General features: G+C 40.6%; 1 protein-coding gene across 2 annotated transcripts in view; it reads right to left on the bottom strand.

The window, feature by feature from the left end:
• LOC308396991 (steroid hormone receptor ERR2-like) overlaps window positions 1–17,513 on the bottom strand; it is a 43,973-nt gene extending 26,460 nt beyond the window's left edge. The window contains exons 1-3 of one of the 2 annotated variants that reach the window (XM_080882669.1): window positions 16,967–17,513; window positions 7,859–8,274; window positions 3,025–3,141 (exon numbers count right to left, since the gene is read on the bottom strand). In XM_080882669.1, coding sequence (XP_080738795.1) covers window positions 3,025–3,141; window positions 7,859–8,274; window positions 16,967–17,016 — 583 coding nt within the window. In that variant the 5' untranslated portion in view covers window positions 17,017–17,513. The remainder of the gene's footprint in view (window positions 1–3,024; window positions 3,142–7,858; window positions 8,275–16,966) is intronic. The other variant, XM_080882668.1, reaches the window with a different exon arrangement.
• Window positions 17,514–18,329: the final 816 nt, after the last annotated feature.

The raw sequence follows: 18,329 nt of genomic DNA, 5'->3' as shown, positions 1-18,329 counted from the left end.
GTATTATTGTAGGATCTTTATTTTACGGTAAAGCGTCTTGAGGTGACAGTTGTTGTGATTTGGTGCTATGTAAATAAAATAGAATAGAACTGAATTGAATCTATGAAATAATCCTTGCTAGTGTTTCCTAGATTTTACCCACAATGTCACTCTGCTGCTTGCAGTTCAGAGTCTGCATTTGTGCCTTCTGTTATTAGTCCTCCGTGTTTGAACCTGTTGATGATATAACTAACCTTGTTAAACACCATTTAAGTTAACATTTTAAGAAATTACACAATGTAATTGTTCCTTGTCGGTGACCAGCCCTTGGTCACTTGTTGCAGGGTGATCTCATAGCATAAAGTGAGGCTAGCCGCTGTCCCCTCCCCCCTACTGGTTCACTGATCAAAGTCCCCCTTAAATCTGTAAGAGTCCACGCCACTGCAGTATGCCATGATTAAGTGTCCTTTTTACTCTTAATTGAACACCATCACTTTTAGAAAATCGCCTACTGTGCCACATATTGCGGTGGCTGTGACGCTGCGCCTCGCACACACACTGGCCGGCTTAGCCTGGCTCTCCGCTGACAATACCCCACAGTTTTTCCTTTAAGCATGCACTAATAGTTTCAGCTTTATTTCTGAAGCAAATGTGTTGCTATTTTTTTTTTTCTTCTGGCCAAGAGTCAAAGGCTCAGTGTGAGATATTTTGGCCAGGATTAAGACATAAAAAATGGCTGCATGTATAAATAGTAGCGTTATGCCAAACAGAACGGATGGCCCCTCTGTCTGAGAGGAACAAACGCAGCTACGTCACAGTGAAGCTGGGTCAGTGAAAGTGAACTAAAAGAGAGACACGCAGTCTTGTGTTACTGGGACAAATTGCAGTCAACTTGTGCAGGCTGCTATTACCAGATGTGTACAAAACTATATGGCCATGGTTTTATTTTTAGGAAACAGTTGTTTTTCTCTATGTGGAGCTTATAAATAAATTTATAAATCGTATGTTTCTTTAATTTAGGATTCAGTGTGGACTATGAAACACATACACACACATTAATGCTATCAGAGCACATATTACGTCCTAATAAAATGTACGATGCGGTCATTCCTCTAATCAATTACACTTAATCTTAATGTTGGTAGAAATAAAGAAATCCTAATGTGTGAATGAAATATTTAAAAAATTCCTTTGCTTCTTTTTCTCTAAATCTTTATTTTCTTATATCTTTTATGCCATCAACACCTATGGAAAGCCTACACTTCTGCCTTTTCCAACTATTTATTTATAAGTGACTTATGTATGTATGTATGTATGTATGTATATATATGTATATATTGTACTATTCTTAGTTAGCGTATTGTCTGTCTTGTCTTAATGTTGGTTTAAAATGGAGCACTGTAACAAAAAATAATTTCCCCCAGGGATCAATAAAGTATTCTGATTCTGATTATTTCAGCACATTATTCAATTAATTTACTGTTACTGTCAGTGTGCATTTATTGTCCTATACAGCGTTCGTACCACAGTTGCTCAAAAATTATTCTTTGTTTCAGTATAAGACAAAGAAATGTAATTAAAATAGGCTGTATTTCAGCAATTTGAGATTTTGTTTTTTCTCATGGACATCTGTCCAGAAATGTTCACTGAAGTCCAAGCTCAGCACAAGCCCTCTGCGTATAAATAGCATGATTTAGACTTTTCATAGACTTTGCATTGGTGTAGGATAGTTCTTCTCGCTCTGCAAACTGAAAAGATAAAAAAAATGCTCTTCCCGTGGAAAGAAAAAAGAAAAAAAGAAAATCTATCGGCTAGATTTTCCCTCTGTACTCCCAGAGGACTCACACTGGAGGAAAAACAACACGTGCAGGAAGTGAGGTGGGATATTCGGAAAGCATTTAGTGGATCAATACGGCAGGCAAGAGAGGGGAAGGGAGACAGACAGACAGACAGAGTGGGAGATGGAGAGAGAGACACCCAGAGCCCAGGGGAGAGGGAAGTCTTGGGGGAACAGCCTGTGCTTTTTAAGAGTACTGTTACACATCTCAGTCGGTCTTGGTAAGAATATCCAGCTCAGCAGCTTTTTCCACCCAGCTGAGTTAAACACTCAGAGGCTCGGCAGTGTGAGGAGAAGTAAGTAAGGCTTGTGGGTGATGTCACCGGTGTCTCCCTGAGGCCACAGCTGGCTTTAATATCACTGACCATCCTCTAGACCGGAGTGACCATCACAGATCCACAACCATTGAAAAACAGACAGCTTACTCTAACATATAGGCAAACCTCCTGATTTCAGCTTGATCATAAAATCTTTACACCATCTCATATATTTTAAAATATAGAATCACAAGACAATTTGGTGCCATAGAGGAGAGTCTAAAGTTTATATACTAATAAACAGAGAAAGCTGCCTAAGAAGCATATGATCTTTAGGATTTTGATGTGACAGTTAATTAATCTAGACAGATGCTATTAGCACCAAGGTGTCAATAGCCAACAATGCTATTTGCACCAGTGGGTGGAAAAGTTAATGTGGCTATTTACACCAGGGAGTATATAGCATGGCATATACGGCATCACAGAGACAAGCACCGGGGTGTCCGTAGCCAAAAGTGTTACTTGAACCCAAGCACTCACTGCCAGAAAGGCGTTCTAACACCTCAACTATAACCTTTTCCTGCACATAAAGAGCTAGTTTTGTTACCCAAGCTTAGCCACAGTGTGACTGAAATTAAGTCTAAAAATTACATGTGTGTGGTTTTATAAGGGACACAGACTCCAGACAAAAGTCTTTAAAGCATTCATCCACCGCAGCCCTCGTCACTCTGCGAACTGTGAACTCAACTGCTTCACGCTGCTTCCTATGTGATATACAACCATGGATACAACAGTACTTAGATTTTTTCGTAGTGCTGAGGAGCAGCACTGAACAGAGACCCCAAATAATGCAGCTTTGCACAAGGGGCAGAGTAAAAATAAAAGGATAAAGCAAACACACACTCACATATATATATGTTGTGTGAGCTTGTGTGAAAAACCAGTACTCACCCTCTTTTAGCATGCCAACTTTAAGACATTTCATAAAGCGGCAGGCCTGGCAAGACTTTCGTCTCCTTTTGGTGATCTCACACTCATTGGTAGCCGGACAGCTGTACTCGATATTCCCTGGAAAAGGATTGGAAAAAAAGGACTCCATTATTCTGTGTGCTTAAAAGATATACATCAGCAATTAGGAATAATTTGTTTTGGAATTATTGCGCTGGCAGGAAGATCAAATCACACCAGGCGCGGAGTGAGAACACTGCAAAATACACAACACGTGTGTGCACATGTGTGCCTGTGAACGCACACACACCTGTCCCAAGGTGACCCCGTGTGACACTCCTGAAGGAGAGGAGGGTTTAGTGGCATTTTGATGGGGCATGTAAAAAGCACCTACCCGCCCCGCAGTCACACTCAAATTTTGATTCACAGATAAATTAGCTTCATTAATGCAGAGCGTCCTCTCTGCAACGCTCACCACGACCCTTTCCAGCCCATCCTTCTTCACCTAAAGGATGATGGGAAAACTGCCCTCCCTCAACAGCACGGGGCTAAGAGACGGACGCACAGCTGAGCACTCTGCATAATGTTCTCCAGCAAAGACCAGGAGCTGCTGCTAGACTGGACAATCTAAGACTGCGATATCATGTAGCAAAGCTCGATGTATTATTCAAGTCGTCTTGACGGTTGTTGGCTCACTATGGAAATATTTCCTATGCAATTTAATCACTCAGATCCAAAAACAGCCAGAAAATGCAGACATATTGAATCTGCTGGAATTTAACCGCTGCCCGTCTTTCTCACCTGATTCCGGTTAAGAGTTTTTTTTATTTATTTTTTCCCCAAATCATTACGCACACACTTCAAAAGTTGACACGACACCAAGAATCCAGTGACAAATCCTCTTTCCCAAGTATCCGTAACCCCATGATTGACTGTTTGAACAATGTCCCGTAAGTCCAGAGATGTATTAATGGTACCTAAAAACAGCAAACCAGGTGTTGTCTGTTGCAGGTCTGCCAGAGGAGCGCGCACACACACACACACACACACACACACACACACACACACACACACACACACACACACACACACACACACACACACACACAACCCCCTGTTGGTCAAGGAGAAGGTGCCAACATTTGTCAGGATCCCTGGCATCGAAAGTGCCAGCAGGGTCACACGCACAGTTAGGGGCCGAGGGCACCACGCCAGCATGTTGGCAGAGGCTGCTGCTGGATTCGGGGTAGGTAAAGTCTGTTAAACTGAGAGGCATTAGCAGAGGGGAAATAAAGTACACTGCAGCGCTCGTATGTAGAGATGCACGCCATGTACCTTACTGCATACTACACTGCAAACTAACTGCATGCAGCAAGAGCGTTATAATATTTGCAGTATTAATATATAGTACTTTAGTTTTATTCTCAGTGCGAATACTAGAGGGTAAATTCTTATGGTAAAAATTACATAATCTAATGAGTACACTTAATACTTTTTAATGCACAGTAATGTCCCACAATTCACACTAGAGACAATTAAGAATAAATGAATAACTAAAAGAATATATATATATATATATATATATATATATATATATATATATATATATATATATACACACACATATATATATTTATATATATATATACATATATATATATGTATATATATATGTTATATATGATGCATGTTGTATACATAAAGAAAATCTAATTCATGTTAAATCACATAACCACATTTTGCACAAGCACAAAATGATGAAAATGATGTGATATGTTGAAAGGCATTAATAAATCTGTGAGTATAAAATTCCGGTTTTACAAAATGAAACACAATAGTTTTCATTTTTTTCATCTTTCTTCAGCTGCCTCCTTGACGTCTGCTGTTTGTTCTATTGTTGTAGAGCACCGAGCAATATGTTATTTTTCACTAACTGAAGGCAGTGATTCTGAGCTTTGCCTTAACAAGCAGACAACATTACAGTTTGCTGCATGCCTGAAATGTTGAACTTATTCTCTGTACTACATACATGCAATATTTCATGACCTTCTGAGGTTGATGAACTTGCTTGGATATCAAATTTTCTTCCTTCAAAATCAAACAGTAATCCAAAAATAACAGGATAGGTCAAATATGACCTGCATGTGTGTGTTTTTTGTTGGGTGTGGGTGGGTGAGACGAGGGTCCACAATAGACTTAAATTGCCTACCTCTAAAAGCTCACTGTCGGCAACCCTCTTAGTTAATCAGGTCTTGTGTCCACCTTTATTTCTCAAAGGACATTTCAACCACTCTAATAACCTTCCTTAACCTCTCTTATTTTCCCTCTAAATTTTGATATATTATTATGCTATGCTATTATCCACGTGCATCTCCACTCAAGTTGGACCTCTTCCTGTCCTCCTCCTTTACCGAGGCCGGGACCCCCTTCCTGATTACCATTCCATTAAAGCAGCTTCTCCTCTCTGTGAATGACCACCTACCCCATCCCTCGTCCCACCGCCTTTATTTAGAGGACTCTTCAGCGTCTCTGTCTCGCTGTTCCCTTCCTCTGTTATTGCCACCACAACACGTGCCTCTGCTTCTAATTGGACCCCATCTCCTTCCCCTTGGGTGAGGGCTTGAGGGGCCTGGGGGCAAAAGGAACGGATCCACACCTCCCACCCTCCTTTCTTGACTTTCTCCCAATGAAATGCCTGGTTCTTAATTACAGTCACCCAACACTGATTGTTATTGACTGAAACTCCCGTGGCTCAGGTCGAATGACGGACAGATTAAGCTCATTACAGGCCTGTCCTCCAAGAAGGAGAGTGAAAAGAAGAAGAAGAAGAAGACTACAGTGACGAGGAAGAAGATGAGAAGGAGAGAGAGAGGTCTCGGCAAGACAATGCAAAGTCACACATCAGCATTACTGGGGCACGAGCAGCCTTTTAACTACCAATGATTGATCATAAACAGGCATGCAGGATTTGGACAGAAGGCCAAAAACATTCAGTAAAACCCAACAAAGTGTAGCATGCGGACTGAACAACAGATATTGTGCTGATGACTTGAAAGAAAGTAGGGGTTTCCTACATTTTCTGATGCTCCCGATCCAAAGATGCTTTAGCCTCTTGTACATGAAAAGTGAAAATTCTCCTAAGATAAAACAATCCAGCCATTTTCATATAGGCTAATTAAGCCAGGAAAGGCCTTCCTAAAAATGGGCAGCCAAAAAAATGTAAATAAATAATAAGTTTTGGAAAATATGTCTTTGCTGTCTCTATTTTTTGTGTGTGTTTTTCTTTTAGAAATGTCTGATAATTAATAATGAGAAATAGGATATTTTAGAAAATTTTAGAAAAAAAACCTCGCTGCCAAAGAAAAAGAAAAATTATATATATCAGGATGAGGCTTGGTATATTTGTCATCATCACATTAAGAGTTATTAGAAAAAGTCAGAATTTTGTAAACATGTGATGTAATTAGAGAGAGTGCCGAAGAGTTTCACTCTTAAGACCAAGTGAGGTAACCAGCTCTCACATCAGTCCCACGTTTTCCATCTTTATTCTGACAGTAATGCGCTGTTTTGGATTTTAACAAAAGCCAATAAAATAAAAGGAAAAAACAGTGCCGAAAGATGCTTCTTCTGTTTCTTCGTGCTTCAGTAATTGAGAGGGATTTAGGCAGAATACTTTTCAAATTTGCCTGACTTAATGTGCCCTCACTCTGACTCCATGTATCCAGACACAAATGCTGCAAATCAAATAAAAAAAAAAAAAAGTGGCGCATTATCTCTGTCCAAAAGATTACTCTGGAACGGATCCCACACATGGCAGATTCGGTGCCAGATGTATGATTCGCATGCAAAGACATCAAAAATCACAAACTAGAGCAGATTTGCGGTCTGGGCCTAATGCCTGCGGTAGACACCACATCGTATTAGCCCCATGAAAGCACTGAGGAACCTGTGACACGCACGACCACGTATTCAAGTGAACGTAAAGTATTTAAAATCATTAAAAAGTAGCACTTCTCTATTGTGACAAGAGTGAAAATACACCTTGCTTAAAAGTACTGGTGGAAAGTCAGGAATTTATTGTTTTAAGTATAAATTTATGTTTGATTAAAATTCAGTTTCACTAAAATTATTCATCTCTTTACTTCAATGCTTTCATGTAACAACCTTAGCAATAATTTACTTTTTAGAATAAAATATTAAGAAATACAAATCATTGTTTTTTTATGGCCACTTTAAGGGAAAAAAAGATAACAATGTAACATTTTTATCTGGCGCTGTTCACCTGTCGCTGTTTTGATGTCTGTGAGTTGGTAACACCTATCGACAAGTGGTTTTCTTTTTTGCTACTTATTTTGAAAATCCAAAAAACAGAGGCCGTCAATATCGATTGATCTGATAATCCACAGAAAAAAACCAATAAAAAATAAAATGAAAAATTTTTAACGTGTGTGGGTTCTTCATTTCTCTTCTATCGATCAGTTCTCCACATCCTCTGATTTATCTGGTTAGCTGTGGTGTTGTGAATGAATATTATTGTGTCTAATGTAGTTAAAATAAACCAGTACTTAAACAGCTACAAACAAAAAATGCAAAAATGCAGTGCATGGTCTAAGCAGTAAATGGGAGCACCACAGAGCATTTTTCTAAGTATTCACAAGTTATAGTTAATCCAAAAAGCAGACATTTTTACTCATATTTTCTATTGCTGCGGTTGTGCTTTTACTTGTCTCCAATTGTAACAAAAATACAAAGAACCCATTACCTAAAAGACAGTTTTACTGACAGCTCAGGTGAGTCAGTGAAATGTGAAAGGAAAAGTGGGAAAGGGGGAAAATACCTTGTATCGTTCTTTTGAAAAAGGCTTTGCAGGCCTCACAGGAGGCCACTCCGTAGTGGTACCCCGAGGCAGTGTCGCCACACACCAGGCACAGCCTCTTGGGAATTCCATTGAGCATGTACTCGCACTTGATTGGCGAGTCATCGGCCATGCCGCCGGAGCACTCCTCGTAGCGGCGTAAGCAGGCGCTGCCGCCTCCCAGCATGCCTGGGTTGAACATTGGGGGGGAGTCCAGGGTGTGTGACCGTCCACTGCCAACGTTAACGTAGCCGCCGCTGGCGTCAGAGTTGCCACTGGGGCTGTGGTGACTGCCAGTGTCTATGAGCGAGGAGGAAGGACTGGAAGGCTCAGTTTTGACATAAGAACCACAGCTCGAGGATAGGTGCCGGTCCTCGGAGGGCATTCTGGTTAATAACCTGGAGAAACACAAACAGAGTCGGAATGGTCAGTCAGTTTTGAAACTGAATTTACAGGGAATGCAATGGTTTTCCAAATTTTTGAAAAGAAATGAATGCTTAATTCAGTTCAACTGAATTTTTATAATGTCACCGCAAAATGCTTTATCCTGTCCAGTAAAGACCCCACAGTATAAGAGCTAAAAACCCAACAATCAGACAACGCCCCTATGAGAAGGCAATTTGCGACAGTGGGAAGGAAAAACTCCCTTTTAAGTGGGAGAAACCTCGAGGAGAAACAAGGTTAGAAGGGCAGCCATCTGCTTTGACTGACTGTGTGTGAGGAAAAAGAGAAAAGAAAAGGACAGCATTGGGTGATATGGTGGAGTTCAAACCACTTGTTTTAAAGCACATATATAAGTAGGCAGAAGGACACCATGGTTTGTGTTGTTTTCAACTTTTGTTTCCACGAGTTGTTTGGTTGGATTTAGGAAAAAAATTGTGATTTGGATTTGGAAAAAAACAAAACAAAACACAAAAACTGTCATATTGGCATAGAAACCACATCAGGGGACACTGAGCTTTGGCATAAAAATAATATTTTATTACACAAACTAATAACATAAAAGTAACATATCTCAGTATTAATAATTAGCAAACTTTTTAAAAATATTAACCGTTTTACCGCATTTTCTTCACACATTTTTAAAACTTTTTCTTTAAATAAAAAGAACGCAATGGCTCTCAAAAAAAAGAGGACCAAACAACAGAGCACAACAGAGCACAAAAGCTTCGCCGTGACTGTACCGAGTCTTGCCTGCTACCATCATCCGCCACTCATTCTGCGAGAAATTCATCAGCCCGTTCACCTGAGTTTGATAGATTGCCTTACACACACAACCATTAATGCGCCGGAATGCCAAGTGATATAGTGCAGTAGCTCATTCCTCTCAGGCAAAATGGTAACTAACGACCATGTCAACAGATGCCCCATACATCTTGCAAACAATGCCCACAATTGGTCGGCTGCCAGAAGTAAATGAATGAATGAAACTTCAGAAGGCTGTTAATGGACAAAGAGAGGTGTTACACTCAGCATATGGAGGATTGTGGGTAATAGATAACCCAATCAATAGTCCCAGTTATTTTGCCAGTGGAGGTGCTGGGTTACAGCTGGCAGAGGAAGTGCCTTATTCCAAGAATTTCATCATAAAGATTACAAAGGTAGGATTAAAGAAAAAAAAAAAATCCTCATAATGCAGGGTAGAAGCTAAAGAGAGTATTCTTTATTTGCCTTGTTAAGCTTTATAAGAAATTATACACTTTGCTTAACGGTGATGTTATAACTCCATAAGTATGCTTGTTTACTTAACGATTACTGCTACTGGTGGGTAGTCATTTCTCTTTGAGGCCGCAAAGCCAGTGTATGTTGCGCTCCTTGCTGTAATTCAATAATATTCTCTCAAACGAAGCATGAAATGAGGCCCGGGTTGGTCTTAGAACTGCTGGCTCTGTCTGTCACAGTTGGTGTTGATCTTACAGAACTTCAGCCCTTAAATTCTTATGAGTCATAAATATGGGGTGAGAGTGGCGGAAAGGCGTGATGGGAATGTCTGAAACTAATAGCAAGCTAATGCTGCTTTACAGTCTGAACTTTTTGGCTTTTTTTACTGCCAGGAGCTGTCTCCATTTTTTTTTTTTTTAAATATGGTGTTGTGTTTCCGAATGCATTTTCCTTCTTTTGCCTCCTTTGCACAAGTGTTTATTTAAAGCCAAGAAACCTCTTTTTTTTTTCTTTTTTAACTGCAAACGAGTAGTGAGAAGAAGAGAAAAAGAGGAGGAGATAGCCTCTACCCCTGGGCCCAGATCAGATCTATTGATCCTCGGCTTCCTTCCTGTTCCAGATGAGGCATGAAAAAATAAACCCTCCTCTTACGGGCCCCAGACATTCCTTATGCATTTTTAATCAGTCGAGACTGTTAACATAGTGCGAGATTGAGAGATACAGCATTGTGTTAGCCTTCATTCTAAGGATATTGTGGCTTATAAAAGACTCAGATGACTCATGTTAAATCTTGTTAGCAATCAGCATTCACCTAGAGTCAATTGGACGATATATTTTCTCCAAGCTGAAGTGGAGAGAGACCAGCCTGGTAATAGTTAATACATCATTGCAGCCAGATAGGGGGGGATTCCCTATGGAATAGCACATTGTGGCATACGTAAAAAGTAGTTCATTCCACACTTAGCACACGGCAACGCTGGGGAGATGTTTTTTGTTAGGTTTAATGGAAATTTCTAATGGGCCCTTTCAAATCTGTCGAAATGAAATAATGGCACGAACCACCAATTCGTGCAGACAGAAATAGCTTCATAGTTTCATAATTTGGTCGCCCCCCCCCCACCAGCCCCAATATAAAGAGACATAGAGTTTTCAAACCACAGCCTGACTCTCCTCAACCTGTCCCACTCCCTTGACAAAAAAACACACACACACATGCACTGCACCTAATACCTAATGGGGTAGTGTTTGCTCCGCTGCGCAGAAAAATTGTACAAACGGAGCAGACAAGCAGGACTCATCAGACAGACGTGAAGGTCACCTGCCTTCTCTGTTCTGAGAGGCCCACACAGTCCCACAATGGACACCACGGAGCAGCAGATGCACGCGTTCCAGTCTGTCCACCACACGTCAAGAGACTACTCTGTACGACAAAATACAGTCGTCCAGAATGTTTAACGCGACAGGACTGTGATGCACGCTCAGATCATTGACCATTTTTTCTTTTTTGAAGCTAACATGAGATAGGTGTGGAAAATGTCCCGACAGAGCAGCTGAAATCTCAGCTGTTTGCATGTGCATGTGTGTATTTTGGCATGCCTCCTCATGCTGGCAGAGCCGCAGATCCCCAGCTTCCCAACATAAATCCCGAATCCATCCACCTCTTCTACATGAAATATGTTGTCTAGCCTCCTGAATTTCAGCATGATAAATTTACACCGCCACTCAAACACGAAAAAGAAAATGCATATTTAAAACAGTTCTCCATAAATGACCTCATGCTGTCCTTGTCTTGGGTGAAGGAGTGAATATATACGGCTCTCCAAATTTTTACCGTGTACTTTTCCGCATAAAGGAAATATTATTGTTGAGCTTGGGGTTAAGCTTGTAGCAGGGAACACAGCGTAAATCACGGTGCTGAACACACAGTCGAACATGGAAGGACAGAGGCAAGGAGCCATGCATGAAATTAGTTCATTAATCTTTCTATGATAGGCTGTCCTTGTTTGGGGCAAACTCTATCAGCTTTAAACGGAGTGCCCCTTCCCGCCTGACACATAGATTACACTGTTAGTCAGTGGCCGCGGTGTCTGGGAAATGAATGGTCATGCAAGTGGGAAAATGGGGGTAGCGTGTGTCTCCAAGTGTTAAGTGGTAACAACAACATGCGGGTGACACAAATGAAGGTCATCAAAAATGTGTGTGTTCTTAAATTTCGCTGCTGCGAATATCGCTTTTTTCCCCTCATATATTTATAATGAATACACATTTAAAAGAGCTATCCCTGTAATGTGCTGATTTGATAGAAGCAAACACATGAAAGAGGATTTCTAATAATCTAATAATCATCTGCTACAACGTTGCAGATTCAGTCAAGGAAACGCAAACCTACAGTTAAATGTGACAACAACAAAAAAATCTACCAACTGAACAGAAGTATTTATTGTATTTGCCTTTAAAGGGTGAAGGTTTCTTCTTTTCGGAGCATCTTATTCCTGAAGTCGTTCGGATTTTCTTGCATTGTTGTGTGACTGATTTATCTATTCCCTCTTTTTCGGATACATTTGAGCTTATGTTTAGTGTACTTGCATGTGTATTTAATATGTGTTTATGCTAATGTTCGACTATGTGCATTCCACACACAGACTTGTACATAATACTGAGTGATTCTGGTTTAAAATGGATCAGATTGTATTCCTTTGCAACTGCTTTAAAACCACAGTTTAAAGCTTGATGATAAGTTTGTGGAACCAAGCATATCCTTTACTTGTGCTGCAAAGCTGGAAAGTCATTCTGTAAGTTATTTTGCTCTGACACCTTCATTTTTAAAAATATTTGTTTTAATGTTGTTTTATCTCAGGTAGTAAGTCCCAGCACTAGTTTTGCATCACATAGATATACTTTGTTTCTTCTTCTCTATCTCTCTAACACACACGCATACACTCACACACATGCACATACCATACAGAGAATTTCCAGCATATGGCCTCTTCAATGTCACTGCCACGAGGAGAGACTGCATAGATTTCCCACATGGATGATGTCTCCTTACCTGGAGTATCAACCCCCATCTACATACACATCCAGCACCTCTAGGAAATTGCTCTCTCTGCAAAGTCAAACACACCCCTAACTGCCTTTTAAAAAGAGACAGAAGAAGGAGGTTACGGGGGGAGAAAGAATAAACGAGCAGAGACTTAAGCCGTCATTGGGAATCAGAGAAGGACTCATGAGGGACAGTTACGATATTGATTTCATAAATAAACAGAGATGGCCATCGATCCTAATGTTATTTTGCATTTCAATTACTGCCCAGAAACATAACCTTCAAACGTCTGCTTCTCCACAGTAATAACATCCACTGATAATCACAAGCGAGTCTTGTTCGGCACAAATTGGCTTTTCTCTCACCCCTCCTACCCCTTCCACCCCCCACACCCCCTTTTTTTCTCCCCCAAATGTGTAAATGACACAACTTTGCATTTGCCTAATGGTATTAGAGCATGGACTGAATTTCAAGTGAGACTCAAGCTGATACAGTAAGCGCTCCGGTCAATTGACACAATGCAAATTAACGTGGTGAAGAGGAATTAAGTTCACAATGTGAGACCTCGTGAAGCTACGATGAGGCCCATTAAATTAAACATGCCGGCTGACCCGCACTCCATGATTAGACGCACACTGCTTCTTTCCTTGTGTGTGTGCGTGTGTGTGTGTTAATTTCATTTGATCAATAAAACAAACTCCTTCTAAGAAGTCCTCTCACTGCTGCTTACACTCAGCCTGAGCACTTGAAAGGCACATTCATGTTTGATTGAACAGCAGGTGAAGAAAAAAAAGGTGTCCATCTCCAGCCTGATGAACTCAGAGTCTTAACAGGCCACCTAAAGGATATATCTATAACAAGAGGGGCGGTCATGACATGTGATGAAGCTATTTCTCCCCTCATGCCATCACACAGAACCAACAAAGCTCGGCTCGTAAGGAGTAGCCACTGCTAACAGTGAACGCGACAGTCATGAGAAAACACAGCAGCGACTTCACACGTTCAGAGCTGTTTTTATCTCGGCCAGTTTTTGTCAGCTTTATGAAAACTCAAAGCTGGTGGTGAAGTTGGAAGGAAGCAGATTGTTTTCCCCCCCTCACCACAGTTTCAACACAACGCAGCACTTTCCCACCACCTGCTCCCTCCATCCGTCAGTGGATTCTTTTGGCTTTCCAGTCAGTTCTGCTGGTCAGATCAGCCAACTATCAAACAAAGTTGGTAGAGATCACAGCCCTCGTGTAAGGTTTGGATCCTTTTCAAGCAGTCTGACACAAACCAAACGGTGACTGGTGAAGTGCGAAAAGGTGGCCGGGAGCTGTGAGTACACATAAAGTGAAATATTCAAACTCGAACCTTGGACAGCACACGAAAGAAGCAATGAGTGCAAGATCGATCACGAATGGATGGAAATAAATCTGCCACTACATGTTCTATGTTGCAAAAAACACTGATTGCAGATAGTGAACTGCACTCACTGCAAATTTGTAATGCTTGAATTCCCCTAAACAACTGGCAACTCCAGGTACTATTTTCCTTATGTTCAGGGTTTTAAATACTCCGTTGCAATCAAATTAATTTTACCTCAAGCATCCGTACGTGACACCAAGTGTTAAAAAAAAAGAAAAAAAAAGAATAAATTGCGGGTGCATCTTAATCACAGCAAGACCTGTGTGTTAAGCGTAACAAATTACAGATGCAATGTATGATAAGATGATGTGCTCCTCTTTAACAGACACAGTCAGGTGTTTCTATGTATCGGACGGCTAAAATTAGATCCCAGGTCAGTGTGTGATTCTTTGGTCTACATGTGTGTGCATATGTCTGTCTATCTGTGTCTGCATACATTTGGTCGCTTATGCATTCCTGTTTGTTTACTTGGGGAGGACACCTGTGGGAATAGCAGGTAAAACAAGTTGAAAAAAAATTTGAGCAAGCAGTATATTTAATCTTCATGTGACGCCTTTGTCAGTTAATAATAAGTTAATTAATAAGTATTAGAATTTCTATAATTAAAAAAAAAAATGCAGTTATTGTAAAAGAAGAATAAAGCAATATGTGTAAAAAAACGTGTCTAATGCGACTCTTAATTCAAAACTGCCTCCATTAATTTTAAAGCAGATGGTTCTGACTGACAAGAAATAGTGGAGAGCACCTGTGGAGGCTGATGCAAATAGTAGGTCATATGCAATTATGTACAGCTGCATTTTATTGTGATTTTGGTCCACAACACGCAAACACGATCCCGACGTGCACATTTTCATAAAGAATAAATCACTAGATGTAACTAATATTTTGGTCTCTTGACAAAGCAGGTATTTGCTTTAGCATCAGAAATGTGGTTTGACAGCTGGGCACTAAAATCCTTTGACCTTTCACCTCGGGCCAGTATGATAGTTGTAAGGCAAAAGTCTCCAAGGGTTTGAAAGCAGAGGCAAACCTAACTAATCACAGATATATGTGACACTGAGCACACAGATTTTCAGCGTGCGACTTCTCGATGTGGGAAAATGTAGGACAACATGGTTAATGCAACTTTAACGCTTACAAATACATTTTTAAATAAAAAAATTCTAAGTGTAGAATCGTTTATCTCAAGCAGAACCAGTAAAAATATGTAGAGTTGTGGTGTTAGTGTAGTGCTGGCCTATCAAATATGACCTAACAAGTATTTAAGGATGCAGGTATAGCATGCATAACCAGCTACTCACTTGTCAGCACACGCATGCATATTTTTTTATCTGCATACATAAATGCAGACACACACACACACACACATAGATGGACACAGACACAGTCTGGGGTCACGATGGGTTAATAGCATCATATCGTAGGATTTGTCATTTTTAATCATTTCTATTTGGCATAGTTTTTTTTTTCTTTAAAGATGTAATTAAAACTTCAGAGTTTTCATTTGAAGGTTTTTTGAGTGTAAAAATGAAAGCCTTGCGATTGTGTGTTTTAAAACCACCACGAATTAACTGTGATATTAAAAGTTAGAGCCTTCAGAGACGATGCTTGAAACAGATGTATTTAATTGTAAAATATCAAAACAACTGACAAAACTGTGGTTGAAGTTTCCAGCCTGGAAATGATTTACATCCTTTTTCAAAAGGAATTTTATGTGATTCATTTGATTACAGTGAATAAATCAAATTTATGTACATCCTTCAAGGTGTGCATGACACCTTTGACTGAAGTGTTGAAGCGCTTTGAATCATCGTCATCATGAGCAGCAGCAGCAGTGTATACATTTTATTTCGTGATCAATAGAACTACATACACTTAACACCAAAATGAGCTTTTTTTGATGCATGTGCAAAGTGCATTAAAACGACACATACTTCTACTGAGCGAACAGCTTCTAACCAAAGCTGCTTTGTCGTTTCACTTGCTCAACCAATACAAACCGATAGGATCTCATTTGTTTTGATTAGGTGCAGTGGCAGCTCTGATGCAGTTAGAATAAACACTTGTTTAACACTTCAGGAGATGCTCCCCCTTTTTTTTTCTTTTGTGGAGCCTTGCAGAGTTGGAAATATCCTTAATCGCAGTCCTGTAAAAAGTGCTTAGCAGATTAAACCTTTCCAATCCCATCTACAGATTAACATTAAGAGGATCCCAGTGAATCTTTCCAGGTATCCAAGAACTGTAACAATGATAAAGACTGGAGCTCCAAATGAGATTTGAGAGTTTCTTTAACTTCTCATTTGTTAGGGAAAAAAGCTGCTTGATCCCTGCCTTTGAGCTAAGAAAATGCACAATAACCATATGCATGCGCAAGAAAAAAATAAGTTTTAAAGTGCACATTTTGTTGTTCGTATTAACTGCATTTTACTCACATACTGTGCCACATTTGGAGGTGACCAAACTTACTAAACTCTCAGTGTTATTTAATCATAACCACCAATTTTATATAAAAACTATAAATGACAATAAAATGAGATGAGCTGTATCAGTAACACAGACAGACATGTATCTACTTCTTCAGTTACACACTTTTCTGTGTCACGCTTACACAGTACAGTCACAACTAACTTTCCCCGGGACACCGGCTGGTGCTGGAGGACAGTGCACGGGATACCGGCTGCATTAATCTGCCTGTGACTCTCTCCTACGAGCTGAGTTTAAACCCTGCAGAAGCTAGAGAGCTGTACAGAGACCAGCTCCCCGGTCTCCCTGCAGGCTACGCCACAGCAGCCACCGCTCAGCTCTGATGTCCTGTACATGAACAAGAGCAACTCCCTGTCTTTGGAAATAGTTTCGTTTGCTTTTTTTAAGAAACAAATTATAACATTTTTAAACAATTTTTATCAACTTAGAGAGAGACAGAAAAGTTTAGATGAGCTAACCAAGAAGGGAAAAAAGGGATTTGTATAAAGAAGCACCTACTGGTTGTGGTAGCAGAGAGGGTCAGGGATACACAGTTCGGAAACATCCATCAGTCCTTGTTAAGCATTCCAGATGTTGCAATTTTAAAAAAAATTCAAAAACAACAACAGATAAACAGCTGGGGAAAAGCTGAAGCAGGAGATCAGTTCCTAAATCTCCTCATATTCTCAATAAATATTGGTCAGGTGGTCCCGGGTGCTGCTTCCCCTCCCTCCTGTGTTCAACCTGCACACTTAAAATAAAAATAAAAAGAGAAGAAGAAAAAAAAAGAAAAACCTTCTGCCTCGGCCCAACAAACTCCAGTCTGCACAGGTGCCGCACGCTCGGGCTCAGGAGTACGGCCGGTGAGAAGAAAAGTGGTGGTCCGAGAAAGAGGAGAGAGGAAAAAACAAAAAAAGAACCTCAGGAAGAGATGAAGAGAGGAAACGGTGAGCAACGAGAGGAGGTAGAACACAGATGATGGGATTGGTGGACAGAGAAAGAGAATAAAAGATAAGAGGGATGGATGGAGAGCAGCAGCAGTGAGAGCGCACTCAGGCTGAGTAAGTCGGCGAGGGGGGATTGAGTCTCCATTGAAGACAAGGGGGCTCTTTAAGAACAGGAGGGAGTGGTTTAGGTGCATATGGAGCGACCACTATTGGCTGGATTCAGGAAGGTTGTCCTGCCAGCAGCCAATGGTGATGAAAGATTACTGAGATGAGACGGGCTAATGGGCCACTAGTCGGCCTCCATTCACAAGGGAGCGCTGCAAAACAGAGAAAGAAAGAAAGAAATGATAGATAGATAGATAGATAGATAGATAGATAGATAGATAGATAGATAGATAGATAGATAGACAGATAGACAGATAGATAGATAGATATTCAAAGTAATGAGGTAAACAAAAGTGGACAGCAGTAACTGACAAGAAACAGAAGTAGAGGCACGTTCGCTGAGGGTGATTTGAACAGGTCTGTTTACGGTGCTTTAAAGGGCTCAGTGCCAGATTATGGAGCTAAACGGTTCCCTTTAGTCTTTTATCCTCTCCACCATGGATCTGGCTTTCCACAGCCTGCCCTCCTTTAAAGTAATGACAGCTGCTTCCCACAGCATTCCACCAGTCACGCTGTGAAGAGAGGGGATCTACCTGTCCTTAGCGAGGCAGGATGTAGGAAAACTGAGAGTGATAATGACCTCGGCAGGAATGATAATAATGATGACGACGACAGAGAAGTTTGAGTGGATCTTTACCACGTACGTGAAATGTGGCAGCCCATCGGAGGAAACCCAAAGCCCCGCCACCCACCCCTCCAGCCCACTTCATCAACCCACATTTTCCCGATCGATGCAAAACCCATCACACGCTCCTATTGATCACAG

Source organism: Rhamphochromis sp. 'chilingali' (assembly GCF_963969265.1).
Source record: "Rhamphochromis sp. 'chilingali' genome assembly, chromosome: 5".
NCBI lineage: Eukaryota > Metazoa > Chordata > Actinopteri > Cichliformes > Cichlidae > Rhamphochromis > Rhamphochromis sp. 'chilingali'.
Note: the sequence above shows the minus strand (reverse complement) of the source record. Positions and strands in the feature narration are given on the sequence as shown.